This window comes from Hylobates moloch, unplaced genomic scaffold (genome assembly GCF_009828535.3).
Source record: "Hylobates moloch isolate HMO894 unplaced genomic scaffold, HMol_V3 SCAFFOLD_22, whole genome shotgun sequence".
NCBI classification, from domain to species: Eukaryota; Metazoa; Chordata; class Mammalia; order Primates; family Hylobatidae; genus Hylobates; species Hylobates moloch.
This window is the reverse complement of record NW_026652297.1, coordinates 44262327-44276945: the sequence shown is the minus strand read 5'-3', so window position 1 is coordinate 44276945 and position 14619 is coordinate 44262327. Positions and strand designations below refer to the sequence as shown.

At 31.8% G+C, this 14619-nt stretch overlaps 1 protein-coding gene across 1 annotated transcript in view; it reads left to right on the top strand.

The window, feature by feature from the left end:
- The window catches only part of LOC116461928 (A disintegrin and metallopeptidase domain 3-like), a 66008-nt gene that overhangs the window by 50010 nt on the left and 1379 nt on the right, over positions 1-14619 (top strand). The window contains 3 exon segments of the mRNA XM_032143974.1: positions 2328-2405; positions 4073-4187; positions 14546-14619. Of these exon segments, the coding sequence (XP_031999865.1) occupies positions 2328-2405; positions 4073-4187; positions 14546-14619 (267 nt within the window).

Genomic DNA, 14619 nt, shown 5'->3' with positions numbered 1-14619 from the left:
ATCTGATACCAAAGCCAGACAATGGCATTAAAAAAAAGTAACGACCAATATCTCTGGAAGACATAGACGCAAAAGTCCTTAAAAAAATCCTAGCAAATCAAATCCAACAGCACATCAAAAACATAATACATCGTGATTATGTGGGATTCATCCCAGGGATCCAAAGATGGTTCAACACATGCAAATCAAAAATTTGATCCATCACATCAACAGAATGAAAGATAAAAACCATACGATAATCTCAATTGATGCAGAGAAATCATTGGATAAATTTCAGCATCTCTTTGGATAAAAATTCGCAATAAACTCAGCATACAAGGAACGTTCTTCAACATCATAAAGGCAATCTACAACAACCATACAGCCAACATACAGCCAACATTATACTTAACGAGGAAAAATTGAAAGCATTTCATGTAAGAACTAAAGCAAGGCAAGGATGCCCACTTTTACCACTCTTACTTAGCATAGTACTGGAAGTCCTCATCAAAACAATAAGGCAAGAGAAAATAATAAAGTCATCCAGACTGGAAAAGAGGAAGTCAAATTATTCCTGATGATTGAGTTTTTGTCTAGAAAACCCTAATTACTCCACCAAAAAAACTCTTAGATTTGATAAGTTTAATAAAGTTTCATGATACAAAATTAATAGACAGATACTAGTAGTGTTTCTATATACCAATAATGATCTAATCGAGGGCAAAATCAAGAAGACAGTCTCATTTACAATAGCTACCAAAAATAAAATTAAATACCTAGGAATATATTTAACCAAGCAGGAGAAGGATCTCTACAAGAACTACAAAACACTGAATTAAATAAATAAAATAAATTATAGATGATGCAAACAAATGGGAAAACATCCTGTGCTCATGGATTGGGAGAATCAATATCATCAAAATGACCATACTTCTGAAAACAATCTACAGATTCAATGCAATCCTTATCAAAATACCAATGTCATTTTTCACAGAAATAAAAAAATGTGAAATTTACATGACAGGAAAACAGCTTGATTAGTCAAAGTAATCCTAACCAAAAAGAACAATGCTGGAAGCATCACATTACTTAGCTTTAAGTTACACTACAATCCAATGGTAACCAAACAGCAAAATATAATTATAAAAATAAACACATAGATCAATGGAACAGAAAAGAGAGCCCAGAAATCCACATATTTACATCAAACTGATCTTCAATAAAGCCAGCAAGAACATACATTGGGGAAAGGACCATCTTCAAAAAGGTGCTGGGAAAACTGGATAGCATATGCAGAAGAGTGACACTGGACCCATACCTCTCAGCATATACAAAAACTAACTCAAGGTGGATTAAAGACCTAAATGTAAGATCTGAAGCTATAAACACCCTAGAAGAAAACCTACAAAAAACTCTTTTGGACATTGGCCCAGGCAAAGAATACATGACCAAGTCCTCAAAAGCAAACACAATGAAAGCAAAAGTAGATAAATGGGACTTAATTAAACTAAAAAGCTTCTGCACAGCAAAGGAAACAACAGAGTAAACAGATAATCTACAGAATGGGAAAAATATTTGCAAATTATAAATCCAACAAAGGACTAATATCCAGAATCTGCAAAGAACTCAAACAACACAACGGCGACAAAATAACCAAGTAACCCCATTAACAAGTGAGCAAAGGACATGAACAGACACTTCTCAGAATAAGACATACAAGCAGCCAAAAAACATAGGAAAAATGCCCAGCATCACCAACTATCAGAGTAAAATCTTAATGAGATACCATCTTACACAAGTCAGAATGTCTATTATTAAAAAGTCAAAAAACAATAGATGTCAAGAATGTGGAGAAAAAGGAAAGTTTATACACTCATGTTGGGAATGTAAATAAGTACAACCTCTTTGAGAAACAGTATGGAGATTTCTCAAAGTACTAAATATAGACCCACCATTTGACACAGCCACCCTACTACTCAAATACAAAATGAGCATAAAAATATCTCCTTCTAAGGGTCTATATGAGTAAATAAAAGAAAGGTGCATAAAAAGTGTTAAAAGAGGTCCTATAAATTAAAAATTGCTAGTACAAGCTGGCTCCTTTTTCTTGTACCAGTTTGTAATAAAAATGTGTATTTCTGCTTTCTGAAAATATCTCATTTGCAATATTTCTTATTAATAACATACCATTTAGAATTGTTCCTATGGGTTTTTATTAAAATGTTATGAAATTCAGAGTCATCTGTTCTGTATATCTCCTGTGCATATAATATTTGTACGAATATGATTCCTTATCTCTTGACTTTACATTTAGTACTTTTGTTGCTGTTTGCTTCGTAACATTTTAGGTATGTCACTCCCAAGGATGCAGATATTTGAGTGAACTAAATATAACAAAATGTACTACAAATTGTGGACAGAATGGGGTATGTAACAGTTACTATTTTTCTCAGTATAATTATTTTAGTCTATGTCAATAACATGTTCTATGAAAATAATAAAGTTCACAAGTATTAGATGTGAAAATTTCTTTTTGAAAATTGTCATTTAATAAGGAAAGTAGATCCACTATTTATACATACATATTATTTATGCATATAATCAGATTGTTATAGGCCTCATGAGCAAATAAGTTTACACTTTGCAAAAAATGCACCATGAAACAGAATCCATTATTATGATATTAGATTAAGATTATTAAATTTTAGAAATGGATTTATTAAGGACTATACTTATACTTTTATGCATATACATACATATTGTTTATAATTGAGCGTATGTGTACTTATACAATATGAACATTCACACACTGTTATGCACATTGATTTATGAGATCAGAGTTTTCAATCCATTAAGATCTGTTTCATTCCTCAAAAGCTTCAACTTATTTCACTATATGGATCATCCATACTATATTCAAAATGCCATTCACTGATGGCCTTTCAATTAATGTTAAATTTTAGCTTAATTATTGCAAATAGTGGTACAACAGATATGATTGTAAATTTACCTTTGCACATTGATATGCCTTCTTAAATTATTAGCAAATAAAATTTGGGCTGAATATATGCATAATTTGAATTTTCCCAAGTAATATACCATCATCAAGAAATATTATACCAGTTTTTTTTCCCACCTATCATGTATGAAAATGTGCATTTCCTCATATTCTGGCCAGATTAGTTGTATTAATCTTTTTAGTCTCTTTTAACATGCTAAGTCCATTGTTAATTTGCATTTGTTTGATAATTAATCATACAGCTCCTAAGTATATATGGTCATATCTGCCACTTGCATTTCTGTTTGCTCATCTATTGTAAACTTATCTACTGGCTTATAGAAATGTTGTAAACTTTATAAGTCATTCTAAGCACGCATTTGTCTCCTTGTGGTTAGTGTCTTCTGCCATATTGATGATCCATATTTTTTTATAGTAATTCAGGAAAAAAGTGGCCTGCCTGTGTGGCTTACATCAATTTTTCCTCAAAATTACTTACACATCTATTATTTACAGTTTCTTTTCTTTCTTAATTTTAATCTACTTTTGTAATCAATTTTGTATGCATTTATTTCTGAATTCTCTACTGGCCCTTTTTCCATTTGTCTGCCAGATCACATTTATACATTTTTTCTAGCTTTCTATATAAATGTTTTGTGTCTGTATCTGATTGAGCAAGCATCTTAAAATTTTGGCTTTCCCCCCCTATTTTTTTAAATAAAATTTGGCTCTCATCACAACTATTTTTTTAAATCCAACACAATTTATAATAAATTTTTACTCCCACCATTCTATAGTTTCCAGCATCATAATCTGTACGCCCTTCTAATAAAAAGCATTTAAATTGTATCAAGAATGGTATTCACTTTATTTAGAAATGTAAGAGACAAACATGAAGATACCTCTATGATGTTTGAAAATATATTGCATGGACATTTCTTATACTGCCTTTTATTTTTAAAATTATTTTTCGTATCAAATTTAAAATTTATATTAAATGGTAATTTTTTAAAATTTACATTGACTAACAATCGCACATAAGGCAGTTAATTTTTGGTTGTACATAAATGCTTTTTTTGTTTGTTTTGGTTTTAGATTTGCAATGAACATTTCCATTGTCAATGTGATCCTGGCTATGCTCCTCCAGATTGTGAGCCAGCAATGTCATCACCAGGAGGAAGTATCGATGACGGATTTTGGCTTACAGTAGGTTAGTCTCGAAATCTGTGTTTCAATGCAGCTTTCTGTTCTCATAGAAATGGTCTACATCTTTGCCGTCCTGTATAACTACCAAACACCCAACATGTGGATAGTGAAACTAAGGAACTGAAATTTCGACTGTATTTTACCTTATTTAATTTAAATTTAAATGACCACTGTGACTAGTGGCTACTAAATTGGATCTAGAGCCAGACAGCTCTAAATCTTTCTGCCAACCAAAATTTTTGTATAGTTTTAATTCTCACCTAGAAACGAACATTTTAAAAGGCCTCCCCTTCACTTTAAGCAGGATTCCCAGAATATTTCTATTTATACAGCAGAGTTTTCTATGTAAGTATACTTAAGTTATAGAAAACGTTGTAGTTTTATTATACAGTCTGTGTATTCCAAGGATGTCACCTATTGTGATACCCCAATTCACAATCAAATTCCATCTTTAAAGGTAACTGTAATATTGAAAGAGAAAAATCACTAAATTTTTCATGCCTACAGCATATGAATAGTCTGTGGCACTGAACATTTTTAAATTGATTTGATTAAAAGTCCTGAATAAATATATTTGTTTTTACTAAACCTTTCTTTTACTATTAGAATTGTATACCTGAATAAATGCTTGAGGAATGGATTCATATGTCAAATATGCTGAAGTGGCATATAACTAGATGTATGAATATCTTAATATGGCAGCTTAGAGCAAAGGAGTTAAAGACACTGAAGATCAAGAAAAAATATATGCCAAGAGGTTGTTAGAATGAGTTTCCTTGTTCCCACAACTTAGAATTTGGGGTACTTTATTAGTAGATGATACTGAAGAAAGTAGTTTCAGTTAATTTAGGAGGAAAAAAGTAGTTGAAATAAATATATACATAAGTAAATTAAAAGAAGAATAAATTAACCTACACTCATCCTTCACCAATGTTAAAATGTTTCAAATCTGTCCTACAATGTCAAAACTGGGAAATGGACATCGGTAAAATACAGAGACCTTAATCAGATTTCTCCAGTATATTTACACTCATTTGTGTGTCTGTGTGTGTGTGTATGTGTTTGTTCTATGCAATTTTATCACAGTTTAGATTTATGTACTACTATCACAATGACAATGCATAGCTGTATCATCACTACATGGTTGTCTAACATTACCCCTTTGTAGATAGATTTTTTTCTTTTCCCTCATCTCTAACTCTCCTTCCAACCATTAAATAGTTCTCCGTCTCTCTAATTATGTGGTTTTATGAATGTTATATAAACAAAATCATACGGTTTTTATATTTGTGCAACTGGATTTTTTTCTTTAGCATAATTTCCCCAAACTGGATCCAAGTTCTTGCATGTACCAATACTTAATTCCTTTTTATTGGTGACTAGTTTTCATTTGTATGGATGTGCCATAATTTTTTAGCCTTTGATCCACTGAAGGACATTTGGGTGTTTTCCAGTTTTAGTTATTATGAATAACTGAGATGAACATTCATGTGGAAGATTCTATGTGAAAATAATATTTTAATTGTCTGGGATACATGCACAAGACTGAAATAGCTGAGACATATTGTAAACTACTTATAGTTTTAAAAGCAACTGCTAAATATTTTTTTCAGAATGGCTGTACTGTTTGACGATCCCACCAACAATATATGAATTACCCACGTTTTTGCACCCTCACCAACATTTGATTGTACCACTGTTTTTTCTTGAATTTTAATCATTCTATTAGCTGTTTATTAATATCTCATTTGCACCTCCCCATGGATAATGATTTTGAACACCTTTAATATGCTTATTCGGTTGTATATTCTATTTAGTGAAAAGTCTGTTCATACATTTTACCATTTACTCATTGGATTGTTTGTGTTTTTTAAATGTTCAGTTTTGAGAAATATTATGTTTTTTAATTTTTATTTTTCATTATTATGGGTACATAATAGTTGTATATGTTCATGGGGTACATGTGCTGTTTTGTTAGACATACAATGTGTAATGATCAAATCATGGTAATTGGGATATCCATCATCTCAAGCCTTTATTATTTATTTGTATTATGAACATTCTAATCACACTCTTTCAGTTATTTTAAAATATACAATAAATCAATGTTAACTATAGTCTCTCTATTGTGCTACTGAACACCAGACCTTATTACTTCTGACTGCATTTTTGTAACCATTAACCATTCCCTTTTTATCCCCCCATCCCCACTACCCTTCCCAGGCTCTGGCAACCATGATTCCACTCTCTAAGAGTTCAATTTTTTTGTTGTTTTTAGCTCCCACATATGAATGAAAACAGACAGGCACCATCTGTCTTTCTGTGCCTGGCTTATTTCACTTCACATAATAGCCTCCATTCCATTCATGTTGTTGCAAATGACAGGATTTTATCCTTTTTATGGCTGAATAGCACTCGGTTGTGTATATGTACCACATTTTTTTATCCATTCATCCACTAATGGACACTTAGGTTGATTACAAATCTTGGCTACTGTGAATAGTGCTGCTTTAAATAAACATAGGGGAGCAGATATCTCTTCGATACACTGATTTCCTTCCTTTAAGATGTATACTTAGCAGTGGGATTCCTGGATCTTGTGGTAATTCTATTTTAGTTTTTTTGAGGAATCTCCATACTGTCCTCTATAGTGGCTGTACTAATTTACATTCCCACCAACAGTGTGTACCAAGTGCTCCCCTTTCTCTACATTCTCACATTATTGCGTATCTTTTGGATAAAAGCCATTTTAACAGGGATAAGATAACATTTCATTGTAGTTTTTGGGTGCATTCCTCTGATGATCAGTGATGTTGAGCCCCTTTTCATATAGCTGTTTGCCATTCGCAGGCCTTCTTTTGAGAAATGTCTATTCAGATCTTTTGCCCATTTTAAAATTAATTTTTTTGTTGAGTTGTTCGAGCTCCTTACATATTCTGGCTATTAATCCCTTGTCATATGGGTAGTTTGCGAACATTTTCTTCTGTTCTGTAGGTTATCCCTTCACTTGGTTGGTTGTTTCCTTTTCTGTGTAGAAGCTTCTTAGCTTGATGTGATCCTATTTGTCAATTTTTACTGTGATTGCCTGAGCTTCTGAGGTCTTACTCAAGAAATCTGTGCCCAAATCAATGTCCTGGAGAGGTTACCCAGTGGTTTGTTCTAGTTGTTTTATAGTTCAGGGTCTTAGATTTAAGTCTTTAATCCATTTTTATTTGATTTTTGTATATGGCAAGAGATAGGGATCTAGCGTCATTCTTCTACATATGGCTATCTAGTTTTCCCAGAACTATTTATTGAAGAGACTGTTCTTTCCCCAATGTATGTTCTTGACACCTTTATTGAAAATAAATTGACTTTAATTATGTGGATTAATTTGTGGGTTCTTTATTCTGTTCTATTTTTCTGTGTATCAGTTTTATTCCAGCATCATGCTATTTTTATTACTATAGCTTTGTGTAGTATAAGGTCAGGTAACATGATTCCTCCAGTTTTGTTCTTTTTGTTCAGGATTACTTTGACTATTCTGGGTCTTTCGTCATTCCATATGCATTTTAGGATTATTTTTTCTATTTCTGTGAACAATTGCATTGACTCTGTAGATTGCTTTGTGTGGTACAGGCATTTTAACATTATAGAACTGATAAATTCAGTAAAGGTGCAGAATACAAAATGCCAACAGTGAACAATCTGAAAAACAAATGAAGAAAGCAATTCCATTTACAATAGCTACAAATAAGATGAACTACCTAGGAATAAACTAAAAGAAGTGAAAGATCTCTACAATAAAAATTATTAAACATTGATGAAAAAAATTGAAGAGGAAAAAAGAAAAAAATGCCATGTTTATGAAAGATTTTATGTTTTACAGATACATGTATTTTGTTGGATGTGTGATTTGTACATATTTTCTCCAAGTCTATAATTTGTTTTTTCTCAGAACAAAATTTCTCTTTATATGACTTTTACTTGATAAGGTCCACTTTTTTAGTTACTGGATTGTGCTTCTGGTGTCAAGCATATGACCTCTTTATGAGTATTAGGACCTGAAGATTTAAAAAGTATAGCCTTATGGTTTCCATTTAAGCCCATAATACACTTTAAAGTAATTTTATATAGGATGAGAGATAATATGTCAAGGTTAAATTTTTGATAAATGGGTGTTCAATTACTCTAGCATATATTTTTTTAATTTTTTATTTCCATAGCTTTTTGGGGGAACAGGTGGTATTTCGTTACATGAATAAGTTCTTTAGTGGTGATTTGTGAGATTTTGGTGCACCCATCACCTGAGCAGTATACACTGAACCCAATTTGTAGTCTTTTATTCCTCACCCCCTTCCCATCCTTTTCCCCTGAGTCTCCAAAGTCCATTGCATTTTTCTTATGCCTTTGCATCCTCGTAGTTTAGTTCCCATTTATGAGTGAGAACATACGATGTTTGGTTTTCCATCCTTGAGTTACTTCACTTAGAATAATAGTCTCCAATCCCATCCAGGTTGCTGCAAATGCCATTAATTCACTCCTTTTAATGGCTGAGCAGTGTTTCATCATAAATATATATATCATCACACAGTTTCTTTATCTCACAGTTTCTTTATCCACTCTTTGATGATGGGCATTTGAATTGGTTCCACATTTTTGCAATTCCAAATTATGCTGTTATAAACGTGTGTGCAAGTATGTTTTTCATATGCTGAGTTCTTTTTAATGTACACAAATCAGTAGCTCTCCTTTACACCAACAGCGACCAAGATGAGAATAAAATCAAGAACTCAACTCCTTTACAATAGCTGCAAAAAATAAAACAAAATACTTAGGAATATACCTAACCAAAGAGTTGAAAGACCTGTACAAGGAAAACTACAAAACACTGCTGAAAGAAATCACAGAGGACACAAACGAATGGAAACACATCCCATGCTCATGGATGGGTAGAATCAATATTGTCAAAATGACCATACTGCCAAAAGCAATCTACAAATTCAATGCAATTTCCCTCAAAATACCACCATCATTCTTCACTGAAAATAATCCTAAAGTTCATATGGAACCAAAAGAGAGCCCGCATAGCCAAAGCAAGACTGAGCAAAAAGAACAAATCTGGAGGCATCACATTACCTGATTTAAACTATACTATAAGGCCATAGTCACTGAAACAGCATGGTACTGGTATAAAAATAGACACATAGACCAGTGAAACAGAATAGAGAGCCCAGAAATAAACCCAAATACCTACAGCCAACTGGTCTTCGACAAAGCAAACAAAAACATAAAGTGGGGAAAGGACACCCTGCTCAACAAATGGTGCTGGTATAATTGGCAAGCCACATGGAGGAGAATAAAACTGAGTCCTCATCTCTCACCTTATACAAAAATCAACTCAAGATGGATAAAGGCCTTAAATCCAAGACCTGAAACTACAAAAATTCTAGCATAATTTTTTAGAAAAGCTATCTCTCATCTATTGAATTGTTTTTGCACCTTTGTCAAAAATTAATTAAACATATTTTTGTTGGTATTTTACTAGGTCTCTGTTCGGTTCCATTGATTTGTCTTATTCCGTACACCGGTACCACATTCTTTAACATTGGGGGAAAAAAAGGAATTCCTGTCACTTTATTCTCTTTTTTTTTCAAAATTGCTACAACTATTCTCAGAGCTCTTCTTCCTCTACATGCATACATATTAGCATGAGTTCATCTATCTTTATTTTAAAATCTTGCTGTGATTTTTACAAATCAATTTAGGAAGAATTTACATCTTCATTATTATTGGGTCTTTCCGTCTATGAACACAGTATATCTCTCTATTTGAAAGAAATCAAAGAAATCTGCTTTGATTCTTCAATAGTCTGATGAAAGAAATCAAAGAAATCTGCTTTGATTTCTTTCATCAGGCTATTGTAATTTTTACCATATCCTATGCATTTATTATTTCATTTTTATTTCATTATCTTGAGAGCAATTTTAGGTGATGTTGGGTGTTTTTTATGTTTTTATTTCCCCTTGTTCCTTGTTAATATGCAAATATACCATTGATTTTTGCGCATCAATCCTGTATTTCCCTATATAATTGAATTCGGTTTTCTGAGATTTTTTTTTGTTTTTGCAAGTTCTTTGGGATTTCTACATAAGTGATTATGCCATCTTCAAATAGCTTTGATGATAACAGCTTTCTTTCTTCCTTTCCAATATGTATAACTTTTATTATTTTATTGCACTTCCTAGACTTTCCAAGCCTATGCTGAATAATAGTTGTAAACAACTCACCTTAATAATTATTTTAGCAGAAAAGAATTTAGTATTTCCCCATTAAGTATGATGGTAGCTGTAGGACTTTTGTAGATACTATTTATTAGAGGAACTTCCTTTAATATGTATTCATTGAGATGTTTTGTTATTAACAGTATTAATTTTTCAAATGCTTTTTAGTATTGGTTGATAGGAATGTATGAACCTTGTAGTACACTGATACGATCAATTACATTGATTTTTAATTTTGAACCAATTTTGAAAATATAGAATAAATTCTTCATCATTATTTATTAATTTTTGTACTTTACTAAATTTGATTTGTTAATATTCTGTTGAGGATTTTTGTGTCTAGGTTGGTGAGAGATATTGCCTGCCTCTCTCTCTGTCTCTCTCTCTCTCTCTTTCTTTCTCTATCTCTTCTTTGTACTTGTTTTTATCTTGTTTTGTTGTCAACTAAAACTGACATCATAAAATTAATTGGGAAGTGTTTACTCCTCTTCTGTATTCTAGAAGGGATTGCTTAAAATTAGCATTAAAAAAATGTTTAGTAATAATGTCCAGTGAATTCATATGGGTCTGGAGATTTATTCTGTGGGGAGCTTTTAAAATAAAGATTTTTCTTAAATAATTATTTTCTTAATAAATATGTAAACAATAATATTATCTATTTCATATTAGATGAGTTAAAGCAGCCTATACTTTTTCATGGAACTGACCAACTGATTTCTTTTTACTTCTATCAATTACTGAGAGGAGTTTTTTAAAATTCTAATTATAATTATGTATTTTTTTCATTTTATCAGTTAGTTTGTATTTAATTTTATTTTGATTTTTTTCTTCATTATTATATGTGTAGTTTAGATTTATTTCTGGTGCATTGTTGCTTTTATTATTTCTGTAATGTTTATCTTTCTCTGGAATTCTATTTCACCTGAAATTAACCCTTATTAGTTACCTATAACTTGTAGGCCCAAAACTATTTTTTTATTTAAAAAACATATTACAGGAAATATATAAAAGTAGAAATAAAAGTAGTGAAATTGGCTTTATGAAAAATTTCAATAAAAATTTTAAATATAGAAAGCTCAATATTTTACTCTAGTCTTTGAAGGGTATATAACTAAAGTGCTCTATGTGTTTTGAGTACAGTTCCTGCTGTCAATCATGGATCTAGAACATATCCTTTCTATGACTGCAAGGAACATTTGAAGTACATCTCTAGTAGGTTAGAGGTGACTATACTTTGTGATTCTTTTTTTGTGTGTGCATTTACATCTTCAAAAGACAACTTTGATGGTCACAGTTTTCCTGATGTTATCCTCTTTGTACTATAATTAAAATATTTTCAGTTCATTTTAATAAACATCTAAAATAATTACTCAGTTTTTAAACTCCTACACTGACTCCATTCAATTAACTCTGCATAAATATTTAACTTCACTGCGTCCACTTGTGGACAATATCCAATAAATGTTCATGAACATCTTCCATAGAAGCTGGAATACTATTTATTCTAGATCTTATTTACAGTGCAAGAAATCCCAGGTATTTATGAAAAATATTGCTTGCTGAAGTCCTTCTATTATATGATTACTGGATAAGAATTCTATGTATCCATTTTGTCTTTTGAAATACATCATTGACTCACTGATTCTTCACTTGAAAAAAATTAGGATATCATCATCTAAAGATTTGTAGTCTGACATTTCATTTATATGGTCAATTGCAACATTTTTGTAGACTAAATGTTTGCATTCCTCAACATTTTTATCATGTAACCTAATTCATAATGTGATGGCACTTGGAGGTGGAGTTTTTGGTATCTTATTAGGTTATGAAGGCAGAGCCCTCTTGAATGGGATTAGTGTTCTAATAAAAGAAAACCAAGAGAGATCCTTCATCCCTTCCACTACGTAAGGTTAGAACGAGAAGATGGTTATGAACCAGGAAATAGGTCCGGAGAATAAATCTGCCAGTGCCTCTACTTTGGAATTCCCTGCTTCCAGAACGATGAAACATACATTTCTGTTGTTTGTAAGCCACCCAGTTTATGATATTTTTGTTACAACAGCCTGAACAGACCAAGATAATCATTACAGGCTAAACTGTTGCTTTATGTTTCTTTGCATTTGTCAGATTAATAATTGTATAATATTTTCCTTCATCAATAGTCTTCCTCATATTATTTCAAGCAGTTAAAAAAAAGGCTGAATTCTCAAATGTGTTCAACAAAAGCTATGACAGAAAGACAGAAGTCTCCAGGACTTTGTTGTACTTTCTTGATAGTTGATATATCACATTGGACAAAAATATAAGAAAGCTGAAGTTTTCCAGAGGAATAGAAAATGGATCCCAGAAATAAATCTTCACGTGTATGGTCTAATGATTTTCAAGAATGCCTAGACCATTTACTGGAGGAAGTTCAGTCTTTTCAATGTATCATGTTGAGATATCTGGGTATTTGCATGCAAGAGAATGAGGTAGGGCCCTTGTTGATACCATATACCAAAATTAACTCAAAATGGATCAACAATCTAAATGTAAGAACTAATATTATAAACCCTTAAAACAGAAGACATAATAGGAAATTGTAATAACATGGAATTTGGCAATGATTTCTTTGATATGACTCCAAAAGCACCATCAGTAAATGAAAAAAACAGATAAATTAGGATCCATCATGATTACAAACTGTTGTGCATCGAAGGATACTATCGAGTGAAAAGATAATCCATAGAATAGGCAAAAATATTTAAAATAATCTATCTAATGAGGGATTAATATTAGGAATATATAAAGAACTCTTACAAGTCAATAACAACAACAAAACAAATAATTTCATTAAAAATGGGCAAAGTAGTTGAATACTTTTAATACATCTTTGAGGAAATGTAAAGCTGTGGAGTGGGCTAGTAAGCACAGAAAAAGTTGTGTTTTTCACATATTAACATTACTAATCCTTGGGGAAATACAAGTAAAAACCATAATGAAATACCAATTTGTACCTATTAGGATGGCTATTACAAAGGAAAATTCAAAGCATATCAAGTGTTGACCAGGATATGAAAAAATTGGAACTCTTTGCATTGCTGGTGAAAATGTAAAATAATGCAGTCTTTGTGGAAAACATCATGCTGGTTGCTAAAAATATTAAACACAGAATTAGCATATTATCCAGGAATTCCACATCTACGTATATGCCCCAAAAAATTAAAAGCGGAGACTCGAGCAGATATTTGTATACCCATGGTTATAGCAGCATTGTTCACAATAGCCAAAACACAGAAAACCCAAATGTTTATTGACAAATAAATGAGTAACCATAATAAGGTGTAGAGATACAATAGAAGACTATTCACCCTTGAAATGAACAATCCTGTCACACCCTACAATGTAGATATAAACTGAAGACCTTACGATAAGTGAAATAAGCCAGTCAGAACATGACAAATATTATACGATTCTGCTTCTATGAGGTATCTAGAGTAGTCAAACTCAGAGTCAAAGTCGAATGGTGGTTGCCGAGGCTGAGTTCTGCTTCCATTAGTACCTAGGTTAGTCAGATTCATGGAGTCAAAGTAGAATAATAGTGGCTCTTCTGGGGAGAGGGAAAAATGGTGGGTTAATATTGAATGGGTAAAAAATTTCAGTTTTGCAGAATGAGAAAGTTCTGAAGCAGGGTGGTGGTGATGGTTGCACATCAGTGTGAATGTACTTAATGCAGTTCACAAAAAGAAATATGATACACTAAAATAGATTATATCATATAAGTAAATATAAGTATACAGGAAGGGATTATAAGTAAATTTATGTCAATAAATATGTATTTTATGCCAATAAAAATTTTACTGTCAATAAAATAAGTACCTGTATGACAATATTACATATTGTCAATGACTGTGTATTGTCAATTATATGTATAAGTGTATCGAGTTGACCTACACAGTGTACAATGCACTTTGGGGCCCAGTCAGAGAAGGCTAAAAACACTTTTAAATTCAAATATATTCATTCTTTAACTGTGTTGAGTTCTAAATTTCTATAATTCAAATTCTGGTATGATTTCATCATTTTCCAAATAGTTAAAAAGGTACTCTCATGTTTTCAGAAAAAAGTGTACACTTGTTTCCAAAATGACGTGCTGCACCTAAAAACAATGGTCTTTTGATCAGTTTCTACATT